The following is a 27,913-nucleotide window of genomic DNA, read 5'->3' as shown; positions in this document are numbered from 1 at the left end:
GGCAGTTCTTAGAGAAAAAAAGAAAAATGTTGCTATAAGCTTCTTAGAAAATTCACAATCTTATCAAGGCCCCTTTTTCCAGCTGGAAATGACAACCAGGCACTATGAAATGAGTTTATGATCCCATGGAATCCATCTTGCAGGTGGTACCAGGTCACTGGGACCCCGTTGTCCTCCAGCCTCTTCTTGTACAACAAGCCATCGTCCCTCAGCACGTCGTACTCGCAGGTCAGGATGAAAGTTTCTGGCAGCTGCCGAATAATTGCATCTTCAGCCAGCAGCGGGCACAGCGTGGGCTCACAGAATCTCTTCACTGTCTCAAAAACTTCAGTTGTGCAGTCAAGTAGCACACATGGTTTGTAACCTCTGACCTTAAATTTCTCAGGGATGTTGTCTGGACTCACCCACTTCCTATACTTTAATTTAATATCTACAGGAACATGCGAACCTTCCAAGACCTCTTCCAGTTTTGCTGCATTTCCATTTAGATACTGCAGCATGTAGAAAGCAGCACGTTCCCGGAACAGCAGAGGGACTCCCCGGTTCTGTTGGTAGGACGGTAAATTGAAGTCCAGCGCCTGAAGGCCGGGGTAGAGCAGGATCTGAGCTCGCAGCCTGGGGAGGTCTGACCTGCCTGCCAGGCTCTGGCTGACAGCAGCTGCCAGGTTGCCCCCGGCACTGTCCCCGCAGACGGTGACGCGGGCGGGATCCACGGCAAAGTGCTGCAGGTGCTGCAGGAAATGCAGCGTGGCGCTGAGACAGTCCTCGTAGGCAGCGGGGTATTTGTGCTCAGGGGCTAAACGGTACCTGGGACACAGGGACAAACGTAAGAGAAGGAAATGTGAGTTTTAAATGTACTGCTGAAATCCTGGTTCCTGGAACCAGGAGAACGCTGACTTCTGCAGAAATTTTATTGCCTCCATAGTATTACTATCAATAAGAGGTAGGTGGTGCAGATTATTTTGGTATGATATCATCTGTTTATTATGTCTCTTAAGTCTTTAATAACACACGAGTGTTGCCAACTGCCAACTATATGTAGGTTTTATTGGCAATCGTTTACTTAATTTTTGCTTCAGCTTTTCATGGGTTGGACACGAATGTCAATACTTGTTTTATATCTTTGTTACATAAAGTTATGTTCATAACCTCGTAATCTGAACCTCATAATTAGGCCAGTAGTTTGATAATGTATTAGCTTGTGTATTAGAAGCACATTGCTTCTTTAAACATCAAGCAGGCTTTCCTTGAATAAGTGTTAAGGGGATCGTATAGTTTACTGTCTGTTTACAATCAGTTTTGAGTTTGGAATTTGAAAATATTGATTTAAAACTTAATTTTCCAACTAGATATCCCAAAGTGTAATTTGTGATATAATCAGAAAGTGAAAACAGCCCAAGTGAGTCTTATTTTAGGAAATAATCTCTCAAAATCAGCATGAGCAAAGACTCACCCCACAGATACAACCACAGATTCACTTTCTCTGGCAATAAAGCGGCACAGCTCTTCATGGGTTTCTGAAAGACATTGGGTGGGGTTTGGGTTTAGGTTGGGGTGAATTTGTTACTCCAGAGATGTTATCTATTGGAGAAGTCAAAGAGTTGCAAGAAAGAAATGCTTTCTACTTTTCTCTGCTGCTTCCTACAAAGTTCCTCAGTTCTTTTGTACCTCCTCACCTTCCTATTTCAGCATTTTTTCCTCTTATACTAGTGTCCCTTAAGAAAAATCCTGTGATCCACAGCAGGTGCCTTCTTCTGGCAGCAAGAATTATGAGATTGAACCTATGGTTATACCCAAAATTTGCAGCTGCTACAGATGAAGAAAATAACCAACTTTACTTTTTATGAAGTATGCATTTCTTTAACTGAACCATTTCTGTTATGTGTCTTACCAAGGCTTCCAAATACCCATCCTCCTCCATGAAAAAACATAACTCCTCTCCTTGGGCTGGCAGATGGAGTCTTAGGCTGGTAAATCCTTACAGGCACTTTCTCAAACCACAGATCCTTGATGAAGAGCTTTGGGTCCGCCCTCAGGGTCTTTCTTCCTTGCATGTACCGCACAAAGCTCACCTGCCTGCAGATGCCAGCGTTTTCCAAAACCTTTCCCTGTTCAAAGGCAAAGAGAACAGAGAATTCGCTCAATAGATCCTGATTTCCAAAGGAAAGGAGCTGTGTGCACAGTAAACTCATGGTGCCTAAGTCATGTATTTGTTTTAGGGAAGTAATAAACTAAGAGAGTCGTTGTACAGGTAAAGGAGACAACTGAACAAGTGACAGCAGCATCAGGAGAGGTTATGAGAGTTACATGAATCAAAGAACAGAACCCCAAACCAGGCAGCATTAAGAGCCTGTGAAATAGACCCTCTGCTTCCTCAGCAGTTCCTTTACCTAACACTGAAAGCAAGTTTGGTTTTCACTGGTTATTCTATCCTTCCCCCTCAGAGGATGTGAAGACACAGCAAAAGATGGATCATCCTGGTGCTGATTTTCACGGGACAGACACTTGCCCAAAGTAGAGTTGACTAAGTTAAGAATATGTTTGATATTTTTGATCCTCTCCTAATTCTCACTGATGTGTGCCATGCACTGACAAGAAGATCCTGACACATTTAGTAGGAATGAACTTCTGTTCGTTTTCTGTGCCGTAGGGATATTCATGCCAGGCACCAGAAAATGACTACAAATCAGAGCTAGTGCTCCAACATAACTTTGCATAAATAAAGAAAAGGCATAGCCTCTGTTTTGAAATTCATTGTTCAGCCATGCCAGTCATGTTTGGTCCTTAGGAACCAAACATTTGGATCAAGTTCAGAATACTCAGGATTCTGTTATGAGTATTTCTTATTAGACAGCCACATTTGCATGGATTGTCAGTAGTGTCATGACTCTCAATATATTTATCTACAAATGGCTTTTTTGTCAGTGATTCCAGCTATTTATAATATTCTCCATGCCTGATCTTGAGGTAAGATTTCTTGAAAAAACTAAGACATTTTGCAATATACTGATTTTAATTTTATTACAGAAACTAGTCTTAGTGTCTCCAGTTGTATACAAACATGATAAAATTATTTATTCTTTTGTATTTGCTATTTTCGAAGCAGGAATGGAACAATGCCAAGAATATCTTAACTTTTACATTCATCTTGTTTGTTTTCTTTCATGCTATGTTGTTTACATGGCAACATACAATGCTGGTTTATGGTGGGCAGTGGATTGATGATTAAGAGAACTGGCTCTTCCAGCTGCTTAAGTGGTGTAATCTCTAATTACAGCTTCTGTGCAACCAAATCATGAGAATATATATCCAGAATTCTTTACTATGGTTGACCACAATCTAGAATATTTCTAACTGAGAATATTTTTCTCTTTGTTTTCCTTTTTAAATTTTAAATAGCTTGCATCTATTTGCAGCTATTCCATTAAATTAATTTTGTGAATATATGCACAAGCTCTGTTATCCCCTATCCAATGCCATGCCTCATCAGAACATCTCTACACCTATCATTATATAGAAATCCCCGTGATTCAGTGAGCTCCTCTGTCAGCAGAGCTCACCAGATGTTGAGTGCTGCTCTTGGAGACAAATTACCTTTCCACGCTTTTAGAGGCTGCTTCACCTGGGGAAGCTGGGCTGGCCAGAGCACCTCATCCCCATCAGACAATCCTGCTTGGTTGCTGCAGGATTTACATAAATGTGCTTTGGGCAGAAAAATTCCTTCAGCTCCTCTTTGGCAACATCACCTAATTTTGTCACTTGCTTGACAGAAACTCTCCCTTCCCAAGGCCCATTCTGAAATGTTCAGCTTCTCACATAATATATTCAAAATAAATACACAATTCTCATCCCCATGCCCAAGAAAAGCTTAAAAGCACGGCCCAGAGACATCTGGTATAGTCTGAACAAAGAATGGAAATACAAATGATCCAACATGGATAAACATTATAAATCAAATCATTGCTAGGTCAGCTCGAGTCAGGGCAGAAGCACAGTCAGACTTTCACACACTTGTGTTAAGGCAGCATTTATGTACTGCCTAAGATAGGGCTGGGCAGGACTGGATTTGAGCAGTGCAGAGTCAAAATTCTGGCAAAGGTTTCTTTAGCAACACTCAGCTCAATAAAACATGCAGCATGACAGCAATGCCCTGGTCTCCTCTCTGGAACACAATTCCATGCAGGCTTCTAGCATGGCAGTAAGCTTAAAAACTACAGGTTCACTGTTCCTCCCCCAAAAATCACACCAGGTTCACTTACCACCACAGCTGTGCATATTAAAATTATATGAATGATTCGGAGCTTTGCAGGCTGATTCACTCCAGGCGGAATTTCTGAGTTGGTAAAATCAAAATTAACTGCCCCTATGACCAGTAATAGAAATCCAGCAAGAAAACCAGCTAAGAATAACACCAGCACTGTGAGTACAGCTGCCATTATGCTGAACTGCAGTGATCTGACATGTCTTTGATTTGACTTTCTAACATATATATCTTGCTACTTCCCAATTCTTTGTTAATCTTCCTGTTCTTTGTTGGCTCCGGTAAAAACCTCTCTCCTCCCTTTTACAAATACATTAGCAGGTATCTTTCCCTCTCCTACTTTCTTTCCCCCCCATTCCTGTTATTTCACAAAAGATAAGTTGGTCAAAGTCCTTGATTTGTTAACAGATCTGTGCCAGCAGCATTTTGGAATTTTTGCAAGAAACCAGTGCTTAGCTGGGAGAAGAGTGTTATGAATGAACTCCATTATTATTAAATTAGTTGGAGGTGGAAAACGGACAGAGGGCATTTGTGTGCTTTGAGTTTGTGGCACTATAAAACACCCATGGAAGAGAGTGGGAACCTGCATGTGATTATTGTCACTCACGAGGGCCAAAGGGATTGTCACCAGTGCTCTTTGGAAATGTGCACTTAGAAAATTCTGTCATTACCCAAATCTGAGTTCTTTTTAGTGTTTGTGCTTTCTTCTAACAGAAGAACATACTTTAAAAAAGCCACAGGAGGCTGACTTTAGATTCATGACCTTGTTGCAGGTAACTTTCAATAACTCTGCGTGCAACAAGTACAGCTGAGAATGACTTAAGATAACCAGTGATAAAAGAGTTCCAAATCAAACTGCTTTATCTGCTTCTTGCTGAGGAGTAGGGTTGTGCTAATGTAGAGGAGGTGTACTTAAATGATGCCAATTAATTAATTGTGAATCAAAGTCTGCAACTCTTCAAACAACTAGGACATCAGAACATCTAGATTGCAAATGCATGGGGAAAGAAATGAGGTAAAAATCTAACCTGATTAGGCAACAATGGGTGTGGGGGGGTTGACTTGGTTTTTTTGGGGGGGTTGGGGTTTTTTTTTTGTTGTTTTGGTGTGGTTGTTGTTGTAAAGTCAAATTATAAGTGATAGAGGGAAAGAATCATCATTTTAGTTACAAAACTTTATAAAAAATTAATTTCATGTTGTTTCTCTAGTGAGAAGTTGAGTGTTTTTAATAGGGCACATAGTCATCATAAAATATTCTGAAGTAGAAGGAAATCTTGTTTCAAAAATCAGCAAAATCCCAGATTTGAAAAAAAATAGCCCATCCAGCGGTGTTTGTGGACTTTCATTTTGTGTTGTGTTTTCACAGTTACCTGGTCATATGCAGTTGTTTGGTAGGTTAATTACTGACCACAGCACAGATGTGGCCAGGCAGAAGTAGCAGGATTGTGGTCTCTGCCTGCCTGTGTTGTGTTGTTCCTTTCACCAAGGGGGGTTCAGTTGGGTTTGTCAGTCAGTATGTGTTTAGCAAATGGAACTCTCACTCTTAGAACAGAAATATTTGCAATGCTAGTTTTTATTTTTTGTTGTTGAAAGCATCACAGAATCACCATAGCATTACAGTGATAATATAGATAAAATTGTGCTTCTCTGCCTTTTTTACATGATTTTCAGAATTTTTTCATCACAGCAGAACAGGTAGCCTTGAGCATAAGATAACCTTGAAAGAAAAAGGGGCTATGGAAAAGTCTCACCTCTGCACTTCTCTGACATCCACACAACTCACTGAAATTCAGGGATTCCAGTTTGAGAATGAAGTTCCAAAATGAAACATCATTTCTCAGATCCCAAACAAAATCAAACCCCCACTAGTTCAAATTTAGGATTTCTGCTCCAGACAGGAGCCTTCCTTTTGATTTCCCTGTTTCTGGAGCAGTACAGACTAACCCTGGAAATTCATGGCTACAGTTTCAGTGTCTGCTATAAGACTTCATAGAAGCTGAGTTCTCCATCTGATACCATCAACACCTGTCACAAGGGCCAAAGCAGACTTTAGTTGTTGTCTTCAGCATCTCTGGGCTATTGAAGAATCTTCAGGGTGATTCTTGTCTCTTGTCTTCCGTGTGTGCCAGCAATGCAAAGATACTGAAATTGCTATTGTTAGCATATTGAATATGTGCTAGGTGCCTTGCCTTTTTCATGTCAGTCTTATTGGTATGTTTTTACATGAAGATTTTCTAGAATGGTGGCATTTCAAATAATCTTAACATTTGTTTGAGAGTCACTACAGAAGTAGAAATCAGAAGCTACAAAACGCAGTCAAAATCCAAACCATGAATCAAAGTGTTTATATTCCTTGCCAAGTATAAATTCATCAAAGATACTGCATGACTTACATCTTTCCTCTGAAAAATACTTCTATAAACTGTTTATATAATTCACAATATTATCCATTATCTTATTTCCAGATAAAAAGGAAAAAATCCCGTAGCCAAAAAAGGCTAAAATTCCATGGAAGCCATTCTTGCAATGATACCAGGTCACTTGAACACCATTGTCCTCTAGTCTCTTCTTGTATAACAGACCATCATCCCTCAACACATCAAACTCACAGGTCACAATGTAGGACTCAGGGAGCTGGCAAATAATGGAATCTTCAGCTAAAAGTGGGGAAAATGTTATTGCCAAAATTTCTTTGATAGCTTCATGGACTTCAGGTTTATATGGTGCGGGTTTTGGTGGTATGTAGCCTCTAATCTTAAATTCCTCAGGAATAAGGTCAGCACTTACCCATTTTTTATACTGTTGTCTCATGCTCTCAGGAACATGGCAGTTTTGTAGAACATCTTTCCAAACTGTGGGTTTTTTGTTAAGGTAACGAAAACACAAGTAGACGATCATCTTCCGGGTCAATATGGGGACAGAACCATTCTGCTGGTAGGAGGGCAAGTGGAAATCCAGCCCCTGGAGTCCTGGGTAAAGCAGGACCTGAGCACGTACTTTTGGCAGATCTCTATCATTCAGCAGTATTTGGCAAATAACTGTGGCAAAATTAGCTCCACAGCTGTCACCACTAATGATGATGAGCCCAGGATCCACGTGATACTCTTCTAAATTCCTCATGAAGTATAAGGTGGCACTGAGACAGTCAAAATATTGCCCTGGGTAGGGGTGTTCAGGAGACAGACGGTACCTGAAATGTCAGAGATTGTGGTTATTGGAGTTGTATACATTCAATTTGTGTTGTTTGCAGTTGCTGTGGTTGTTATGCAGACTTTTTTTTTTTAATTTTCAAGATTATATTTGGGTTTAACTAGTGTAGATTGGAAGGCCAAACTAATGATGCTATAGCTGTTTTAGAATACTTTGCCTATAAATGAAAAGTTTAAGTGAAAAATAGGGCTGCAATCTAAAACAGTAAATATTTTCAGCATATTTTTCAGAAGAGTTTCAACTGAGAGCTGTGTTCCCATAAATACTTCTATGGCAAAATAGCACTTACCCAACAGACACAACCACTGAGTTGCATTTTTTGGCCATATAGCGGCATATTCTTTCAAAGGCTCCTAGAGAGAAAGTTTATCAGAAATGATGATTTGAAAATCAAATATCCTTTTGAAATGAAAATATAGATCCCTAAACATATGCTATGTGGAAGGCACTGCAACATGAGACTGATAAGGAACTTGTACTATGGAATGTGGTGTTTACACATTAACACATTTTCTGTTGGCCAGTGGCTCTCAGGGCATCACACAAGCATGTGAGGGTAGTGATACTGGGGAAACCCAGAAATATGTCTGGGGTGGTCTCATAGCTCACCTGGTGGCCAACCAAAGGTGTCTAAGGAGAGTGTAAGCTGAGGACAAACAGGAATAACGAGCATACAGGAATCTGAGGCTCAGGGTACTCCTTTGAGAAAGCTTTTCTTTCTACCTAATGCCCTTGATTAGCATTTCTTCTGTGAATTACCCAATCTGCTTCTTAAGCCCATGATTTTAACCTTAACCATAACATCTTTGTGCAAGGAGGAGTTCTCTCGCTTGCTTCTAAAGGTGTGAAGAGCCATTTCTAGTTGCTTCTTTCATACCTGGCATTCACTGCTTCCACACGGTGACACTGACTCTTGTACTGTAAGAAATGGTGGATAAATCCTTCCCCGTTTAACTTCTCTTGCTTCTCATGATTTTGTAGTCACTTAGTGTATCTGTCTTTATGCACCTGTTGCAGCCTAAAGAGTCATAGTTTGTTCATATATCCTCTGCACAGAAGCACTTTTCTCACCTAGGCACCCTCTCCAAGTGTTTCCAGTACTGCTTTATCTTTTTTGAGGAGTGGAAAACAGAACTATAAACACTGTACTGTATTTAGATACACCATGGATTTATTATAGTGGCATAAAGAAGTTTCTTGTTTAGTCTTTCCTTTCTTACCAGTAGTTGCTGGCATTTTATTTGCTTTTTGACTGCTACTGTGCACTATGTCAACATTTTCAGGCAACCTCCTGCCATAATCCCAAGACTTCCTTCCTGCAAGATCTTCTTCCTGCTCCTGCTTGGAGTCTATTGCCTCATTTATAAGGTCAGAGTGCTCTGTTCATCTGTTTGACTTCTCTACAAGCCATTTCATCTCTCATTTTAATGTCTGATCCTCTGCTGTCATAAAGATATTCTGCAGTTTTCAGCCATTCATTTGTGATCCTCAGAGGACTTAATACCACATCACCTTGCACCATCTTTTCTGTGTTTGAATAAATTGATTAGCACTGCTCACAGTATAAATCTTCTTCAGGGAATCTCACAGGAGCTTCCCATAACCCCTCTTTTTTCTGGCTTTCAATGAGCTGTAATCCAAATGAAAGACCTTCCCTCTTGTGTAATGGATGTGTAGCCTCTTTAGGAGACGTTTCTGGAAATCAAAGTGGGTTCTAGCAACTCAGTCTCCTTTATTCATGTATTTGCTGACTTAAAAAAACTTAAATTGATCAAAAGAGTGGGTTTAGATTAGATAAGAGGAAGAAATTCTTCCCTGTGAGGGTTGTGAGGCCCTGGCACAGGGTGCCCAGAGCAGCTGTGGCTGCCCCATCCCTGGCAGTTTCCAAGGCCAAGCTGGACAGAGCTTGGAGCAACCTGGAATAGCGAAAGGTGTCCCTGCCCATGGTGGAGACTTGGAATAGAAAGAGACTTAAGGTGCCTTCCACCCAAACTATTCAATGATTCTAGGATTTGTGAGGTATGACATCCATTTGAGGAATAAGTCATAGTTATCTGTTCACTGATTCTCTTCAGTGTAGCATCTGCTAATTTGCTGGTTGCAGCCTTCAGGCTTCCTAAGCTGCAGATTCCCAAAGGCCTTGTGAAAGCTTGTCATCATGTTGATTGTTTTCCTGTTATCAAACACCAGCAGGAATTGAAGCCAAAGGTCAGGTCCCACTCTCTGTGCACAGGTATGGTTGTTACATCAGGCCATGCCATGTGAACAGGAACTCACTGTGCAACTGTGGCGTGGTTTTTTCTTCCAGTGAGAGGAATTCACCTGTCACTTAGATCACAGAGTGCCTGCCACCCCTGGAGTCCTCACTGCCACCCAGACTGGCTCCAGCTGTAAGCCTGACCCTCCAGCCAGACTCTGTGCTCTGAGCACAGCAGGGTGGGTTAGCTGTGCCCCAGGGCAGAGGGGAACCCGCGGCACCAGAGTTACGTCGTGATCCCTGCACGGGGCTGAAGGATGCCAGGAAGCTCAGGTCTGCCCAGTGGAGGGCAGCCCTACCCTTTGAAACAGTAAAGGATTCAAACCCCTCAAACTGCACTGCCTGACCCCTGGAACGAGGTCCAGATTTCCATGTTAGGGGCCCTGGCTTGCCGAGGAAGCACTCAGAGCCTTGTCTGCTCAGAAGGAGACCCGGAGCACTCGAGCTGAACTCCCAGCTGCTGAGACAAGGGTTGTCTCCCTTTCTGGAAATCAGGTATCCTGTGCCACAGCACCACAAGAATCAAACTTCCCCAAATTGCTCCTTCATTATTTATATTTTCCTTCATTTGGATTCCTTGCTTACATGAATGGGAGTTTATTTACTGATTTTTTTTTTTTTTTGTAATGTATTTAAATTCTTCCTAGGATCCATATTATATCTTTTATGTAAGACAGGGTAGTTTTAGTAGAACAGCATCCCTCACTGAGAGCTGAGAGTAGGGTGAGGGATTTCTGGATCACTCCAGAAATCACTGCAGGTCTCGTGCCCAAAGGAAGCAGAGATGTGATTCCCTTTAATACAAGACTATTCATTCCACAAATACTTTCCAGTTTGCACTGAGCAAAGACTGATGACACTGAGAAGGACAGGGTAGACTGACTGACTCATGCCTGAAGGCAAAAATACAATGTTTGGATATGACTTCAAAAATAAAACTTGCCCATTTCTTACTAATGCTCCCAAATGTGCCAGCGCCTCCATGAAAATACAGAATTCCTCTTCTTTTGCCAGTGGGTGGGCTTTTGGGCTGATAAATCCTCAAGGGTACCTCATCTACTGTGAGATCTTTGATAAGCAGTTTGGAATCTCTCCATGGGGGTATCCCATTGAGCATTATTCGCAGTATGGTTAAATCACTGCAGATCCCCAGCTTGTCCAAAATCTTTCCCTGTTGAAAAGAAAGAATTTGGAAGAGGAGTAATGTTGGCTTGTTCCTGCACAGACAGCATTATTCTATGTACATGCAGTTCAATATGTACAGGATACATCTAGATATTTGTTTTAAATTTTCATGTGAAACAGTTTCCCAGCATAAAGTGACTACAATTTGACTGAAAAATCTAAAGAAGCTTTTAAGATAAATCATACTAATTTTATTAGTTAATTTAACATGTTTTGGGTTCATATATCAATGCTTACAGGCTTCAGGAGCGTGAATTGCTTTTTTTTTTGTTTTTTCTCTTAAGCCATTTTCCTCCAGCTCCCAAATATCCTACCTATGCAAAAGTGAAATCCCCAGGTTAAGAAATTTAACTTACCGCGACCATGGTTGTAATCAGCAAGCAGTGATAAAAACGAAGCTTTAGAGGTTGCTCAAGTCCAGGTGGCAGTTCTGAGCTGAAAAAATCATATAATACAACCCCCCAAAACAGTGCTGGTATTAAAATAGGAGCAATAAAAAACATTCCTATAATTGCTAAAGCTGTATGAACAGATGCCATTTCACTTCAGTGGTAATGAATGCTATAAAACCAATGCTGGGTCAAGCCTTGTTTTCAAGTGCATCTAAGGTGTCTTCACTGGAGACTGATCAGGTCATATGCAGAAATTAAATGTTTATTAATGTTGCAATGCAATGTAATGCAATTTTCTCCACCCTTATTTTGTTTATGGTATTATTGGCAACACTTGTATGCTTCCTTTGTACCCTTCAAAACAGGTGGGATTCAAACTATATGGAAGTGATTAAAACTATGAGCTCTTCATTAGCAAGGAGAAATTTTTATTCAGAGGGGTCCTGATTTGATTGCTTTGTAGTGGATTCATTTTGGATGGACGTTCCTGTTACAGTGTTAAACTTCAGTGATGTAGGGCTACTTGCATTTGTCCTCAAACATGTATACACTTCTCTGAGAAGAAAAATACTCAAATCCACATTTTTTATAAGCTCTGTCTCATAGGGGAATGCACTGACACATTCATGCTTTAATTATTGTTTAAACAAAAGTACATTTGCTCAGTGTTTAAAATCAGTGCAAGCCTTAACGTACACGAAGGTCTCTCCAGACACTTGAGTATGTTTGTAGATTGAAGCCACTGTTGTTTCTGGTAAAAGCTTTTTAGTAATTAACACTCAGAGTTTCATATTCACTGTAATTCTTGTTTGCAGTTCTGTGTAGAGGCATTATGAATACGTGTATTGGTGAGGGATTGGTAACAGTTGGAGGCAGTTGTTTGGTGAAGTAATTTTTCTGGATTGTGTTCTTCTTACTACAATTCTGTTTTCTACATGATTTAAAATTTACAGCTCCCAAACATTTTGTACCTTGGCTTTTAAAGCAGAATTCCAGTCTGAAAACTGAATTAGTCTTTAGTTTCATTAGCATGGTATTTAAATCAAAGCAACACTGACTGCTGATTTGCACAACATTGTCTTGTGAAGGTAAGGATGTGTGGGATGAAGCAATGTCATAAATTTGTGCCAAGGTTTGTGAAATAGAGATATCATTACGGCCTTTTCTGTGCTAAGATTGGCTGATTTGGAGCCTTTCCCTTCCACAGAGCACAAATTTAGGATATAAGTAGTTAAAATGTTAGACTGTAGAGAATTGAAGCCAAACCCAGATGCCCATGGCCAGTGCTCAGCTTGTCCTAAGCTTATCAGATGCTCTCCACAGGGCTCTGCAGCACAGCTGGGGCAGCCTAGTGGTGCTTGGAGTTATTGGTTCTAGAAATGTTTCCCTGTAGTTTGATACTACAGCACAGCCTGTGGGGATTTGGCTTTGTTTTGCCATGTATTCCTGTAAGAATAGCCCAGTGCTACTAAGTGCTTATTTCTGATGTCTGCGCTGTCAGTCAAAATATCCTGAAATAAATTTCCACATGGATATCAGCTCTGAATATTGTATTTCAGCATTCTTGATGATTTCTTATATTTGAATCCTCAGAGGAGGCAATTTCTGTGCTTTCTAAAGAACCTTTAATGAAGAAAAAAAATTCCTAAAGATACTTAGTACTTCAGTGGCAGTAAATGAAACTTTTCAAGGCAAGCAAAGGCAATTAAACACCTGCTGTTTGTATGATCAGATTATGAAAGCTTTATACCACAGAGCACGTCTATCTGCTCTTAGCTCTATGAGCTCTTGCTGACAACCATTTTGACACAAGACTTCTATTCAGTGAGTCAATGATTAATCAACTTTAATCAAAACCAAAACACTTCACACACGCCACCTCTGTTTTGAAACCTTGATAGACCTGATAGAGTGGAAGGAACATTGATCTACTATCTTTTTATTTAAAAATAAATTTACAAAGGGACAGTCTGGGGGTTTTGTTCATTTGTTTTTTGTTGTTACACCCTGGCAGTTGTCTGCAGAATCTGTTGTACAGTCATCACAATCTGAACAAAAATATTTCAGTTCTGCGTTGCAGCCTTTCTGTTCTTAAAGAAATGCTGGTGAATTAATGTTCCCAAACAATATCCTAATGTTTTAATCTCTTAATATGTTACTCTTAGAGTATACTCAGCATGTGGACTTAGAGCATGTTCTACCTCTGTGCTGTTTGCACCTCAGTCCTCCTCGTCCTGTTAATACAATGTCCATGTTTTTCCAGAACCAAGCAAATCCCATGGTCTGAGAGCTGCTTGGTCCTTCTGGGCATGCTTATATTGACAACTGTGTGATGATGCTTGGTGCCTTATATTCTATATATATCTATATATTCTATATGTTTCTATATATTCTATATATTCCCAGTTTCCAGTCTGGCCAGCCATTCGTGTACCCACAGGATAGGTAGGAATATCTATGGTCACCATCAGATTCTCAAGTTGTTTCAAAACAGTCAGTGAGGTTTTCAGTGGGGTTTTTTTCCCAGTTGTTTTTGAGGCACTAAAATGTCAAAAGAATGTTTTTTTTCATTTGAATCCACTGCATGAAATGAGTACCTTGTATCTTTGCAAACAAAAAGGCTTCTTCTCTATCTGCCAGTAGAGAGGTAGTTCTTTAAATGGATGTTTGATGTGTTTTGCTGTACCATATTTTTGTTTTTCAGCAAACTCATCCCCAAACCCCAACTTCCACAAGGTCTTTACCTATTGATGAGAACAGCCTTGCATTAACTAAAAGTTAATGAGATTCCACTAAACCACAGAAAATGAACACAGTCTGGGGTTTGACATTGTAATGAGAATTATGGGCCTCATGTGGTTCTTTATTGTTATAAAACAGCTACTCAGAGCTCACAAATTGATTCTTTATTCACTGAACTTGGTGTTGCTGGAGTTTAATATTGGTTAATGTAGCACTTGGTGAGTATAGAATTGACAATAGTTGGGTAAATTCTTCCCATTTACTCATCATAAGCTTCCATTTATGCATTCTAAAATTCATTCTCTTCTTGATTTTTTAGCATATTTCTAATAGCTGTAGTAATGATGGGAAGGGGAAGTACCATAATGATACCTACCCAAAGGAGTGTGGACTTTGCAGGTTTTCCCAAGACTCAGCCTTGTGGGTTTTCTAAAGCTCCTGTAGCTGTGGAATCACACACAGCTTTGTAGGCTGAGAATGTGTAAAACTCATCAACTTCCCCTTAATTATTAGTGGAAGAAGCAGGAGCTGACAAACACAACAGGAGGGTCAGGGGAGTTGGTGCTAATGAATTCTGTGACTGTGGTGAGTTACTGGTTTTCTTGTGAAATCTTTCTCTAAAACATTGCAACACGTTTCACTTGTGATTGCAGGCTCTTTCCACCACAGTTAACCTGGATTCAGTTGGTTATTGCAGAGCTCCTCTGTGTAACACAGGAAATCCTATGATGAGTAACTAAAGCATGGTAAAGTAGTCAGCTGTGATGTCTGAGGTATTGATTCCAGCAGATATGGCCAGGAAACAGAAAACAGGCAAAAATAAAGTATTACAAAGAAATTTTAAATTTGGAAATAATAGCTTCTGATAGAGTTCTTTATTTTTCTGATGTTCATTTCAAAATGAAACACTCTGGTAAATACAATTTGCCTTGCTTTTTAAAATTATTCTTCTCTAGGTAATTTCTTCTCTAGGTAATTTAGCAAAATAATTAGAATCTGTAGAGTAATTTAACTGACTTGTTTTTTATCACAGTAGAGCATGGGAGGAACTTGCCATACTTCAGTTCACATTTCTCCATTTTAGGTAAACAATTGACTGAAAGCATCTCAGAGCTCTTCATACCTGTAAGCCCGAGTCTTCTGATCTGTGAGATGGATTTAATATGCCCTTCACAATAAGAAGCTTTAAGAAATTACAGCTTAGTACATGCTCTACCATACTGGTTTTCAGAGGTGCTGTGGATTTGCTTCATCTGCCTCTGCATTTAGGCTGCCTCCTACCTTTCAGTGTCCTCCCTTTTCGTTATCTCCATCTCCCCACCCATAAGTAGCTACTTCCCGTATGCTTTGCTCTTAGGACAGAAAGCCACCTTGCACTTAGTCTGGCATAAATCTTTATTTTAGCCTTTTCTTTCTTCCTTCTCTTCTTTAAAGCCTGTCCCTTCCAAATGACTCCTAGGCTAAACAGCTTAAACAGCTGGTAACAAATTCTGGTGTAAAGTGCTCTACTGTATTAAAAAAAAAAAAGTTATGTATTAGTATTCAGCGATGGAAATCCAGATCTTGTGTTGTGCAGTTCAGAGCAGGTACATTTTTGGAATGCTTATTCAGCTGGAGGGTTTTGTAGAGAAGCACTGGGAAATGTGGATGGATTGTTCAGTGTCTCTGTTGCTGTAGAGTTCTGTTCCTAAGACTGAATCAATTCTGCTCCATACAGATGGATTCTAAAAACTGCTCTGGAACATCCACTTGAGATTTCATGATAAGTCATCACATCAAAACAAATCTTACTAAATCAGAAGTTGCTTGAATGTAAATATAACAACTTCAACTGCCCTTCTTTTGCCAAGGCCGGGTTTGTCTGAGTCTCAGTACTCAAATATTCAGGTTAGCAGTGTCTGCACTCTCACAGGAATCAGCAAACACAGTGAATAACTGAGACAAGGAAGACAACATTAAAAAGAGCCAGAGTGTGCAGGATTATGCCTGAGCAGTACAGGGAATGGGCATCATAGGCAGAGAATAGTGTAAAGTGCTTTTAAATAAATAACATTATTTATAAATAATAGAGCTAGTAAATTTGGAATATTTTCTAATTGCCTGTTTATTTTAAAACCACTATGGTGTGTGAGTCGTAACTAGTGTGGTATAAATAGGTGATGTGAAGGCTGCAATAATTGCAGCAGAGGATAATTGAAGTTATAAACTTCCGTAATACACCGCTCCAAACTTGATTGGTTAGAACAGTAACCTAAAGTTGTTATGGCTTAAAATGTGCTCTGTTATTAAACAGACAGCTTCAGGCTGTGAAGGCATAAGAACAGGTTCAGTAAAATATTGAAATCAGACCACAGTTTGACCTGTGGTAATGTGTTTCAGGTACTCACATTGTGTGCCCAGAGCACAAAGAGGTTTTCCTGGGTATTACAGACTCAGCTGGTGATTGAATGGTGCGGGGCAGTTTGCTTTCCCTTCATTTCCTTCAATATCTTCCTGTCACACAGAGCAGCTCAAAGAGCGTCAGGCCCTCCCAGCTGCACTGAGCTTCCCAGCTTCTCACCAGCTTTCAGGTTTTCAGTGTTCAGTCTGCTCCTGGATCCTTCCATTTGTGCTATAGCGCCCTTGGGCAAACTGCAGAGCCCAGCTGAAGAAATGTGGCTGCTGCCCACATTCTCTGGGGTTAATACCTCTGATGGAATGGCCTTGTCCACACCCTATTCCTGTCTGGAAGGCAGCACGGCTTGGGCTGTCACTTCACTCAGGGTGCAAATTCTGGAGTGAATTACCACCTCAGGCACCTCACCTTCCTTGTGGGAGGAACCAGTTGTTTTTGTCAAGATGGCAAGGAACTGCCCCAGCTAAGGAAATTTACTTGCCAACATCATATTTTCTCGAGTTCTTCAAAGGCAAAAGACTCATCAATAACCCAGGAGCTTTCTGGGTTAAAAAAAAAATAGAAATCTGTAATATCTTCATCATATGGTCTTGGGGTGTAATGAGAGGTTTGACAGCTGTCAGCCTCTGTGTTAGTCTGACTCGTTGGATATTTTAGTGTCAGGAATGTACAGACATCACGTCATGGACAAACTGCCACTGATGTCACCTCAGCATTCATGGATGGGTTGCCCATATGGAAAACAGGCAGCATTCAACAGTGTCAGTGGAAGTGTGTGCCTAGAAATCAGGAGAAGATTTTTCGGGGCTTTATGCTTATTCACATTGTATTCATTCAGAGATGCCATATGGAAGATCCCTATAAAATTTCCCCTTTTTCCTGACTACTATGTGAGTGTAACTAAGTGTAATTCATATTGTTCTGGGTGTAAATAGCCATGCAGAGCATTGCAGAAAAGCCCTTCCCGTGCTTGTAGGGTGTCTTCTGTTGGATCATTTGTCTTAAATAAGTGTCTGCAGCATCCTCGCTTTTGGTAATAGTTTAAATGAGCCAGTAGGGGGCAGAAACACATACAAACACATACAGTAACATCAGGTACTTGAAAATTAGAGAGCTAGAGATTTTCCTTGCAAGAATGGTGGTAATTTTAGTGTGAGTAGTGTTCCAGGTGTTAATTTAAGCAAAGACAGTCAGAAGTTTCAACTGTCTGTAAAACTGCATTCTCACCCTGTTTTTGTTTCTTCATGGAAATGCATCCTGCCTCCAAGTAGAACTTACAGAGGAATTTAAAACAATAGAGTCTAGTGACATGAGTTATTTTAATTCAGGATATAAGATTATAACAAAACCTGAAACAATTACACTGTTCTACAGTTATACATTCACCTCAGAATGGTGGAATTAAAGCATTTACTGACATTTCTGGCAATACTTGAGTTAATTTCTGAGAAAAGAGCTTTACACTTTTGTTATGCCATTTTATTTTGCATTAGTTTCCTTGATCATTCATCTCTTTTGTAAACAGTTTGACCTGAACTTTGATATTTTATTTTATTAAAAAAACCCCTCAGTCATTCTCCTTTCTCTCCAATGGCACTTGACACTGTCCCTCAAAGGGAGAGTCCTTCCTGAATTAGGCAGTGCAGGTCTACACTTTGTAAAGGAACTGATATTACTTTATATTCCCATGTATCTATTCTCTGTAAATAAAATATATATGCATGGGTTTTTTAATAGATGCTGTTTTCCTTTAACTAATACTTGTTATAACATCTGTAGTTCCAGGCCTGCTCTTTCCCTCTCTTCTCCTCTTCCCCTTCTTTCATTTCTGTTTATGTTCACATTCTTCCTGCTACATTCAGTTCTCTTTAAGTTTGTCTCAAATTCAGCTCTCACCAGATACAGGATTTCCTAAGTCTTTGACCATGAAATACACTTTATACACAGATCCTGAAGATTCACACCTTGTTACCTGCCCCAGGTTGTTTTTAAATGTGGTTTGTGTTCTAATAGCACCAAAACTTTACTGAACCAGACCACATTGCAAAGCCCATGCTATAAGGATGAGATCTGTAATGGCTACAAAAGAAAACTGAAGAGCTGATAAAGAAATGTAAATTCACCTGATTTTGCCTCTTCTGAGAGAAAATTAAGCAAAGGCCATCATGCAATCAACTTAGTGGCTAAAAAGAAGACAGATGCAATGCAGAAATTTACATGATGACTTAAGGAAAGGAAAATAAAGGATTTTTAAAAATAAGTTTGTAGGCAAAAAGAGATAGGAATCAGGAAAAGAAAGCAAGAAATGGATTCTTACATCAGTCTTAGAAAATTTACTATCTTTTCCAGGCCTTTAGTTCCAGAGCGGAATCCAAAAATACCAAGAAGTGCTAAGAACACTGCTCCATGGAATCCCTCCTGCAGATGGCACCAGGTCACTTTTATACCATGGTCCTCTAATCGTTTCTTGTACAGCAGTCCATCGTCTCTAAGCACATCAAATTCACAGGTCAAAATGAAAGTCTCAGGAAGCTGAGCAACAACACTGTCTTCAGCCAACAGTGGTGAAAAAACAGGGTCAAACATGGTCTCGGCCTGTTCACACATTTCTTTTAAGGGTAGATATCTTTGGCTTGGTTTGTAACCTCTTGTTTTAAACTCATGAGGGATGAAGTCAGGGCTCACCCATTTCTGATATTTCAGTCTCAAATCTTCTGAAACATGGCAGCCTTTAAATAATTCTTGGATGGCGTTCAAGTCCTTATTAATGTACTTCAAGCCAAGAACAAGGGCTCGTTCCTTTAGCAAAATGGGGATTTTGTCATTCTGCTGATAAGAAGGCAAATCTAAATCCACACACTGCAGAAAAGGATATATTAGGATTTGTGCTCTCAGCTTTGGGAGGTCTCTTCTGTTCACCAGTGCCTGGGCAACAGCAGCAGTGAGTGTCCCTCCACTGCTGTCTCCACAGATGACAACACGGGAAGGGTCGACTCCATGGTCTTGTGCAGTCCTCAGGAAGTGCACGGCAGCAGTGAGACAGTCCTCAAACTGGGTTGGAAATGGGTACTCAGGAGCTAAACGATACCTGAATAGGAGTGAAAGTGTTTTAGCACAGTCATTTCTAGAGAATGGGCCCGATGGAATCCTGTCATTCATGTATATCTCTCAAAAGACAGGAAAATACTCTGTGATTGCACTTGCAGCAATAGAATTGATCCAAATTAGTGCTTCTGGTGTATTATTTGCTACTGTTCATGTTTGGGAGAGTCAGTACACTATTCTACCTTTGCAGAATACTTCTGTACATATCTTGGGAAGTGACTGGAGGCACATGAGAGTTGTTTTGGAATTAGCTGGCAAGGCAGGTGTCTCAATCAGTTATCATTAATTCCAGATAGAAAATGAACATTTAACAACAAATTGTTAGGGCATATGAGTATTGAAAATATGAGCATAGAAAATTGATAATGGAAATCTGAAGAGTTTTCAGTATTCTGGAAGCTGAATTCCTTAAACTGGTTCTTCAAGTATTTTAGGATATAAACAGCAATTAGTGCAATTGTAATCAACTCTTTGCCTGAGCTTTTAGACACTGTTTCTTTTAAAAAAGCATTACAGCTCATCAGAGAAATATTTTTAACAGTCATCTCAGGTTGACTACAAGTTAAGTGTGGATTTCTTGCTTCCATTTCTTCATGGAAATGCATCATGCCTGCAAGTGTAACTTACTGAAGAATTTAAGACAATAGAGTCAAGTGTATAGATTTCTTTTGAGGGTGGATGTGTTGAACTTGGTTTGTAATCTCTTGTTTTAAACTCATGAGGTTCTTGTGTTTTTAAGAACTTCTAAATGTGTATTTGGTGTTCTGGGCAACTGTGATTTCAAGAGAAACAGTTAACACTTCAGGCTTTCAGCCCAAGGTGGTTTGAATATGGCTCTAGAAAACAAAAACATCCTCATGTCTTAGTGGTAGCTACAAATTATAAAATTACTCCATTTCATTTGGAAATAAACAGTGGGGCATTAGTTGGCTAATTCCTCCCAAGACAAATTAGTGCTGGTGAAAGCACAGGATCATTAAGTACAGGTACTGAATGTACTTTACAAGGAGCCTGACTGCAGTAAAGCCTTGCAGGGTAGGGTCAGAGAGTCTGGGCTGGGTGCACTTACCCAACACTCACCACCACTGAGTTGGTGTTCCTGCAGAAATAGCGGCACGTTCTTTCATAGGCCTCTAGAAAACAGAACAGTTCCCTGGAATTATAACTTGCTCTAAAAAGAAATGGAATTTAAATATGCTGAATTTCTTATCTCTCTTGTGTGGCTAATGCTACACAAGGTGTGTAACATGTGGCATGGTCTGATCTGGGCACTGCTCACCATTTCCTTACAGCTGTGAGAATGTTCTGGCCGATAAGAAACCCAGAATTTAATGCATTGTTTTGGTCTCCTCTTTGAAAAGTTACAGACAGCACCATTGCTGCCACTTTTAAAGTGATTTTGAAGGAGAGTTTTAAAAAACAAACAAAAAATCCCCCAAACAAACAAACAAAAAAACCAACCAGCCACCACAAACAAACAAAAAAAACCCTGCTAAATCCAGTACAAGATTTTTTCTTGTGCATGAGGCACCATCTCATCTCTTTCCCACTCAGATTCCAAACTGTGTTTTGTCTTTGTTTTTCCACTATAAAGACACACAGCATGGTACACACATACAAGCTTGCACACACTTGTGAACAAAAAATGGGTGCTTTAAATAAGAAATAAAATCCTGAGATTTTCAACCTTTCTCGTAGGCATGAAAAGGAAGGCAGAAAATAGGTATTAAAAATGATCAGAGACTATTCTAGATACACAGTTTATATAAAGGCAATATAACATGAAGCCTGTTGCATGTAAGTAAACTGATTTTGCTGTCCTGAAATTATCTTTTTTTTATTTATAATGTTGAACCTACTAACTCGTGTAGGTTTAGATATTCTATATCGGATCAGAAACTCTGTAGTGTGGTTGTGGAGTGTCAGGACATGTCCTGTGCCCTGTGCTGTGGGATGGCCCTGCTGGAGGAGAGGGGTGGGACCAGATCACCCCGTGGTCCCTTCCCTGACCCATCCTGGGTGCTGCAGGTATTTACAGCTCCTGTTATTCACATTACTTACGGATACTTCCAAACCGGCCAACTCCTCCATGAAAATAAAGGATTCCCCTTCTTTGGCTATTGTTTGATGTTTTTGGGTGGTAAATTCTCACTTTAACCCTTTCAAAGCTTGAGTCCTTGATAAGAAGATGTGGATCCTTTAATGGTGGTACTGTCTCCATTATAACCCTGAGGAGATGGACCTCTGAGATGATACCTACTTTTTCCAAAAATGCTGCCTGGTGATAAAAGAAACCACAAATTAGTGCAAATTTCTACCTAACCTGGAGATTGATAATGAGAAATTTTAAACTCCATGGTCAATTCAGTAGGAAAACAATCAAATTATTGTAGTAGATAAAAGGTGTCAAACACTTCACCTTGTCAGGTGTTTCAGTAGACATGTGCCTGAACAAAATAAGGAGAGAGTAGTTACAGTATTTTAAACTTCAGCTGTGGATGAAGAAACATAGCAAATACTTTTGTTTCCCAAACTCACACTGCTTTTAAACATGCAGGAAAAAAAATCCATAGCATCCAGCACAGCTGTCCTCCTGACCAAGAATAGCTTTGAACCCTGGCTTGATCTTCTCACAGCTCATTGACTCTTACTTAAACACTCGGGCTAAGGTTCTTATGTCACTCTGGGCTCATTTACTCCATTGCATCTGCTTGGCTTTAAGCTGTTTCACTTGTAGCCTGCTCTAATCTATTCCTGCTCAAGATGAAAAATACGAGGCACTATCACTGTATTTTCACTATACCGGATTCAATTTTGCACCAGTTCCACAGCAGACTTCTCTAATGAGTAATTCAATTTGTTGTGCTGCTGTTATTCATGCATATGCATTTCAAGGAGAATTACACATATAAAGGTCTATACTGCACAGATCTTAAAAACCTGCCCTTATAGTTTTCACCTCATATTTCACAGACCTCATGTGCCCCAGTAACGTGTTCCTGTTAAATTTGGTGTAGGTATCCTATTTTAGGCTACCTGAAGAGCTGATCCCATACACAGGAAGGATTGTCTTGTGGCAAAGTTACAGTCTCATATCAATTCCTTCTACAGAACTCCTGGTCCATGTCTGTGGGAAAATAAATTTACTTATTTATTCTTCAATTTCCTCTGGTACTTTCTTTCCTCACACTACTACTTTTGTAACAGTAAAGGTTAAACCTGCCATTAGCTATATCTGTATGGAATATGGAGATTATCTTTGTCTTAAAAATACTAAAAGGAGTCCTAGGAGACCTTACCAACCACAGTGTTTGGTGTTGCCTTTATCCAGCTGAACACTGGATATACTTGTAAACTTTAGTTTTCCCTGCAGATTTGACTTCAAAACTGTCAGCCCTTGAAAGAATTTGGCACAAATAATTTGCCCAATAGCCATAGCAGATTTGGTATATGACTTGAACTCCCCTTGTATTTAAACTTTGGTTCAACCCTTCACTCATGTCCTTATCTCTCTGCTCCTTTCAGGCAGTGTGTGACAGTGCTTGTGCTGGGCCTCTCACTGGCCAGCAGAAAGGATACAAAATTGTAAAATCAGAAGTTAAAAATACATAAATTACCAGCACATTTCTAAATTCTGCAGTTTCACTTTTAACAAATGAATTACACAAAAATAAAACTTTGATGGATAAAGATTAATCACACAGTGTTTAGAAAATGTGGATGTTTACACACTGTGTAATACTTGTAAGAAAATTAACTTTGACTTCAGTTCCTCTCCTGTTTCATTCGTTTGCTGTCAAAGCAGTGTTGAGGTCTGGGTGTGGCTCCGGAGACACGGTGAGTAACCTGCTTGGGAGCTCACTGAATTCAAACAAAACTTAGTGTGCAATGGGGCAGGGAAAGAAAGGAAGAATTAACAACATTAGAACTTAGAATTGAAGTGAAATGTAATGCATAAGACAAAGAGACTGAACGGGTTTTTTTTCATATTTGAAACAACTAAAAGAAGCTTAGTTTAGGTATCACAGAAAGGTTTTTACAGTGACTGTGGCAACTATTAATTAACGACAGGATGTTTGATGAAACAGAAAGACAAGTGCATGTCATGTTTTAGTTTTGAAAAGAAACATGGATGAAAAGCGAGGAAGGATCAAAAATGTGCCAAAAACAATGACACAGTCACTTTAGATATTACATGTGCTGTCTCAAAAAAGAAAGTTGTTCAGGCATATTGAAAGGCAAATGATGATGAATGTGGCAGCTGTCTTCAGATGGCTCAGGAGAGTGACAGGGTTGCAGGAGAGAGCTGAGATCACAGACATCATTTAGCTGCTCACTCTGTAAGCAAGCAGCGTGTTACACGGAGCAGAAATTCCACAGACCTAGGGCAAGTTACCTTCCGTGCCTTCCAGCACTGCCTTGAGGCAGCAGGCATGAAAAGCTAAAACACAGGCCGTCAGAAAAAAACTGGGAATTGCACAGTCTGCCCGATTTTATATTTCAAAAATATTGCCTTCGGTGCTGTATAGCAAACAGGGGAGTCTGTCATGCCCAGCACAGCTGAAGGAATCTGCTTCCATCACCTGATCTGTCCAGTTGCATATTTGCAATTAATTTAAACCCTGATTCTCAAACACATCACCAAACCATTATCCCTCTAACAGAAATAAAATTAAAAACTCAAGATTTAATTGAGTTTTACTTACCAGACCAAATCCAAAGTTCATGATGTAATGAAGAACATAAAGCTTTTGGCGCTCACTGATTCCATGAGGAATTTCTGCTTTTGGGTGTTCATAATAGAAAGCAATTGCCACAATACCAGTGAAAACAGCGAGAAAAATGGCCAGGAGAAGTTCCATCCTGCTGTGTTGGTAGGAGCCCAAGAAGTAACCAGCTGTGGCTTCCTCTCCCTTTTTCAAACTTTCAGATTTCTGAAGGTAAAAGCACAGGATTAGTTGTTCTCATCATAGCTCATAATCCAGCTTTTAAAAATGCTAATAGAAGATGAAAACGTGTGGTAACTCAACCATACAATTAGACAGTAACAATTACTTGTGGGAGAGGCTTGCATAAGCAGCTTTCACATTTGCAGGAACAAGACTGTGCCCATCACAGCAGAACTTGACTTGATGGATCATTTCAGTGTCAGTGTACAAGAAGACAAAAACTTGTTCTGTCTCTCTCTTTTTTGATTACAGGCAAGTCTTTATTATTTGTGAGTTCTGCACAGCATTTCTTGGTAATTACCTTCTGAGCCTGCTCAGATTCTTGTTTTGTTGTGCCTCCACACTTTCAGACTTTTATTGAAATCAAGGCTCAGTGTCACAGACATGTTTCATCACCTGTGATGGCAGATTTTAGTTGCTGCTGCCATTGTATCTTTGAGTCCAGTGGGGCCAGAGGCAGCTGCAGCCTGGTCTGAGAGCTGTTCTTGCCTTATCTTCAATGGCTCCTCCTGCACCAGCTGCTGTGTTTCCTTGGATTTTGTTTGGGTTTTTATCTGCCTCTTGGGTGAGCCTGGCAGTGCTGCAGTCTATCTTCCAGGAAGATGTTATGTACAGATGTCATTGCAGGTAGAAATACGATTTCAACTGATGAAAACTAGACATGAACTTCAGGGCTAGTAGCACTGACTAGACATTAGCAGCCCCCTCTTCTGTGGAGAAGGATCTTCCTCTGGAAGCTAACATATTTTTCCATACACAAATAAGTAGTGGTAAGATTTAACCTGAAGCAAAAAATAAAAATCTGTACAGCTCATGTGATGTCACCCTTGGGAACAGTGTGTTTTTAGCAGTCTGCCTAAACTGTGAAGGCAGCAGATTCTCTTTCTGAAAAATTACAGTGTGGGTACAGTAAGTGTGTATTTTTTTTTCTTAAATAATAAATACTGTAAGGTATGAGCTGGCCTTGAATTATATAATAAAATGAAACTAAAGACAGAGAACCCCAGGGCTTTAGCATGCATAGTCCATGACCTGCATAGGAAATGGCTCAGGCTTGATACCTGACTTCAGAAACTGCTCAGAATAAGCAGGATGGAGCTTCATTTTTGAGTCTGGTGTTACACTTTCTAAAAAGCAGCTGATTCCATGTTCTGCTCTCCCTACCCAAACTTTCTGCCTGAACTGTTTCTTCATTTTATACAAGTCTTTGTGGATTTTCATTTCCCAATGTCCCTGTGCCTCTCCCTCCCTTGCCACAAGGTTATTCATATGATAAGTATAAAATCAGATTCCTCTTTGTTTATCCTTCTGGATGATGGCATTTGATGTCCATGATGATAAGGGATTAAGGTGAGAGGCACATTGCCTGGGAATTGGGACAGTCTTGGGAAATGGCAGTGGTGCATTCAAACCCATCAGGACAAAGGTGAGCAAAGGGCTCGGCTTTCTTATAGCTAAGACAAGAGCATTGGGAAATACTGTTGCACAAAACACGATTGCAGCTCCCTTCTTCAGTGTTTAATAGTGAAAGTAATTAATTGGTATGTGCTAGACTCTGCTGTCCCAGTGGGTGAAGTGTCTAAGTACACCTGGCAGATTTGGCCCCTCTGGGGACCTAAGAAGGCTTTGACACCTGTGACAGCTCCTTTATACTGCAGTTCTTAGCACCTATTGTCCTTCTGTCTTAATCTTTTTGGTGCCAGTTCACCCACAGCTGGTAGGTCTTGGACTCGTGTACAAGGTCTGGACATCACAACACCCCCAGGGGCTCCACACAAAGACTGGAGGTGCTGGAAGCTGTCGAAGAAACAAACGAGTTGGTTTCTGAAGTGATAATGTGTTTTTTCCCTTTGAGCGTTGCAGGTACAGAGTAGTACTTAATGCTTTGTAAGCTTAGTCTCAGCAATTCACAAGCTTGAGGCCCAGGATGGAGAAAACTATTCCCTAAATAATCTTTAAAATAAATGCTCTCTCTAGCTTCTGATAATTTTTTGGCATTGTCTCTGCTCCTGTGAGATAGAGCAGGGGATAGACCAGGCCAAAGCCCAATTTTCTCCTACACCAGGGACTTCCTTCCTTATTAATTTCCAGTGAAAAGCTTAATGTCTGGGCCATAAATCTCATCATTCCTTGTTCTTTATCTGTGATATGGGTGCACACGCAAGGGGAAAGACTGAGCCAGATGTAACAGATGTAAAACATTCCGTGTCTGGATCATGGTGCTGATTAGCTGGCAACAGAACTCAGACTCTAAGTGGGAGCCTGTACTGGGACTGGGAAACATTCCAGAGAAAGCGCTGCATGACCCAAGAGCTCCTTTTGGGTTCTGCAGAGCATGGGAGCCATCTGGTGCTGGAAGCCTGAACTTGAACGGGAGCTGGGCTTGTCAGTCCTCACTCTCTGGCTACATAATTCCTTGAGGAATGACTCTGGTGTCCATAATTCTGTAGGTGGCATTGACTCTCATATTTTGTACTTGATATTTTTTTAATTCGTACTTGAAAATGCCATGCTTTGGGGACTATAAGAATGTCTTCAAACATTCTGTCTTAGCAATGCAAGGCACATAGCAGATCTGTAATTAATTAAAATAAAATACAGGAAGTTCCATGGAGATAGATAGACCATGTGATTTCTTAAAGTTTAGAAAATCTGGGAGTCATGATTAAACCAAGAATACATTATTTCAGCACTTGCTGTTCTCTGCTTATCCATCTGCGCTCAATGGTTATAACCCATGATTAAAACATGTTCAAGAGAATTAATAATGCTTCTGACATATTATAAAGCTAAATTTGTTACTCTTTGTAACAAATTAAAGACCAATGAATAAAGCATCATGGAAAAATCTCAGGAATAGATCAGTGTCAGGTTTGGACATTGACCCATAAATGAGGCATAATTCCAGAGACTGATAAAAGAGAGAAAACGAGTATGGGGTAGCTGAACTGACAAGGACTAAAGCTGCACTGAACTGTGTGTAAAACAGCGTGAGATCGTCTGTGACCATCTCATAACTTACAAAACACAAGGTGCAATTGTACAGACCTCCTTAGCTCTGGCACTTCTCCAGGTTCTCCAATGTCACTCAACTTTTTGCGATGCTTTTATAGCAGGTACAGACTCTGCTGGCCCAGCTTCAGCTACCAACGTGTGAGCTGGCAACCCAGCCCTTGTCTTCATAACCAAGGCAGATCTGAAGTCCTCAAAGAGTGGAACATTTGGAACTATCACATTATTTACCCCCAGAAGCATTTCTTTGCTGGAAGAGCAAATTGCTATGCCTGCAACAGGAAAAACGAAACAAATAAACTCTCTGTTGGGTCAACAGAGCATGAAGAAATGTAATTTCATTTTGCTGAGAGGACTGGAGAATGAGAACCCTCAAGTAGTGACTTGTTGCAGAGATGTGAACCA

General features: G+C 40.1%; 3 protein-coding genes across 3 annotated transcripts; all 3 read right to left on the bottom strand.

Moving 5' to 3' along the window:
- Positions 1-32: 32 nt before the first annotated feature.
- LOC134560974 (arylacetamide deacetylase-like 3) lies at positions 33-4,584 on the bottom strand. Its single transcript, XM_063417481.1, has 4 exons — positions 4,260-4,584; positions 1,892-2,108; positions 1,454-1,517; positions 33-807 (listed from the first exon to the last, which is right to left on the bottom strand). Exons 1-4 carry the CDS (start codon positions 4,434-4,436, stop codon positions 33-35), a joined length of 1,233 nt encoding a protein of 410 aa, XP_063273551.1. The 5' UTR covers positions 4,437-4,584.
- Positions 4,585-6,676: 2,092 nt separating this feature from the next.
- On the bottom strand, positions 6,677-11,598 carry LOC134560909 (arylacetamide deacetylase-like 4). The gene is made up of 4 exons (XM_063417354.1): positions 11,270-11,598; positions 10,683-10,899; positions 7,761-7,824; positions 6,677-7,451 (listed from the first exon to the last, which is right to left on the bottom strand). Exons 1-4 carry the CDS (start codon positions 11,450-11,452, stop codon positions 6,677-6,679), a joined length of 1,239 nt encoding a protein of 412 aa, XP_063273424.1. The 5' UTR covers positions 11,453-11,598.
- A 6,201-nt stretch (positions 11,599-17,799) lies between these two features.
- Positions 17,800-24,571, bottom strand: LOC134560889 (arylacetamide deacetylase-like 4). The gene is made up of 4 exons (XM_063417325.1): positions 24,254-24,571; positions 21,609-21,825; positions 20,617-20,680; positions 17,800-19,530 (listed from the first exon to the last, which is right to left on the bottom strand). The coding sequence occupies exons 1-4, from the start codon at positions 24,407-24,409 to the stop codon at positions 18,756-18,758; spliced, it is 1,212 nt and encodes a 403-aa protein (XP_063273395.1). The 5' UTR covers positions 24,410-24,571; the 3' UTR covers positions 17,800-18,755.
- Positions 24,572-27,913: the final 3,342 nt, after the last annotated feature.

This window comes from Prinia subflava, chromosome 21, assembly GCF_021018805.1.
Source record: "Prinia subflava isolate CZ2003 ecotype Zambia chromosome 21, Cam_Psub_1.2, whole genome shotgun sequence".
NCBI lineage: Eukaryota > Metazoa > Chordata > Aves > Passeriformes > Cisticolidae > Prinia > Prinia subflava.
This window is presented reverse-complemented; position numbering and strand designations above follow the sequence as displayed.

Excerpts from the sequence above, each read along its gene's own strand:
- LOC134560889 (XM_063417325.1), bottom strand. The coding sequence starts at position 24,409 with ATGGAACTTCTCCTGGCCATTTTTCTCGCTGTTTTCACTGGTATTGTG. Across the intron at positions 21,826-24,253 it reads TGAACTTTGGATTTGGTCTG|GCAGCATTTTTGGAAAAAGT; the intron begins GTAAGTAAAACT and ends TTTTATCACCAG. Across the intron at positions 19,531-20,616 it reads TCAGTGGTGGTGAGTGTTGG|GTATCGTTTAGCTCCTGAGT; the intron begins GTAAGTGCACCC and ends ACTCCTATTCAG.
- LOC134560974 (XM_063417481.1), bottom strand. The coding sequence starts at position 4,436 with ATGGCAGCTGTACTCACAGTGCTGGTGTTATTCTTAGCTGGTTTTCTT. Across the intron at positions 1,518-1,891 it reads ATGGGTATTTGGAAGCCTTG|AAACCCATGAAGAGCTGTGC; the intron begins GTAAGACACATA and ends AATGTCTTTCAG. Across the intron at positions 808-1,453 it reads TCTGTGGTTGTATCTGTGGG|GTACCGTTTAGCCCCTGAGC; the intron begins GTGAGTCTTTGC and ends CCTGTGTCCCAG.
- LOC134560909 (XM_063417354.1), bottom strand. The coding sequence starts at position 11,452 with ATGGCATCTGTTCATACAGCTTTAGCAATTATAGGAATGTTTTTTATT. Across the intron at positions 10,900-11,269 it reads TGATTACAACCATGGTCGCG|GGAAAGATTTTGGACAAGCT; the intron begins GTAAGTTAAATT and ends TCTTTTCAACAG. Across the intron at positions 7,825-10,682 it reads TGGCACATTTGGGAGCATTA|GAGCCTTTGAAAGAATATGC; the intron begins GTAAGAAATGGG and ends CTTTCTCTCTAG.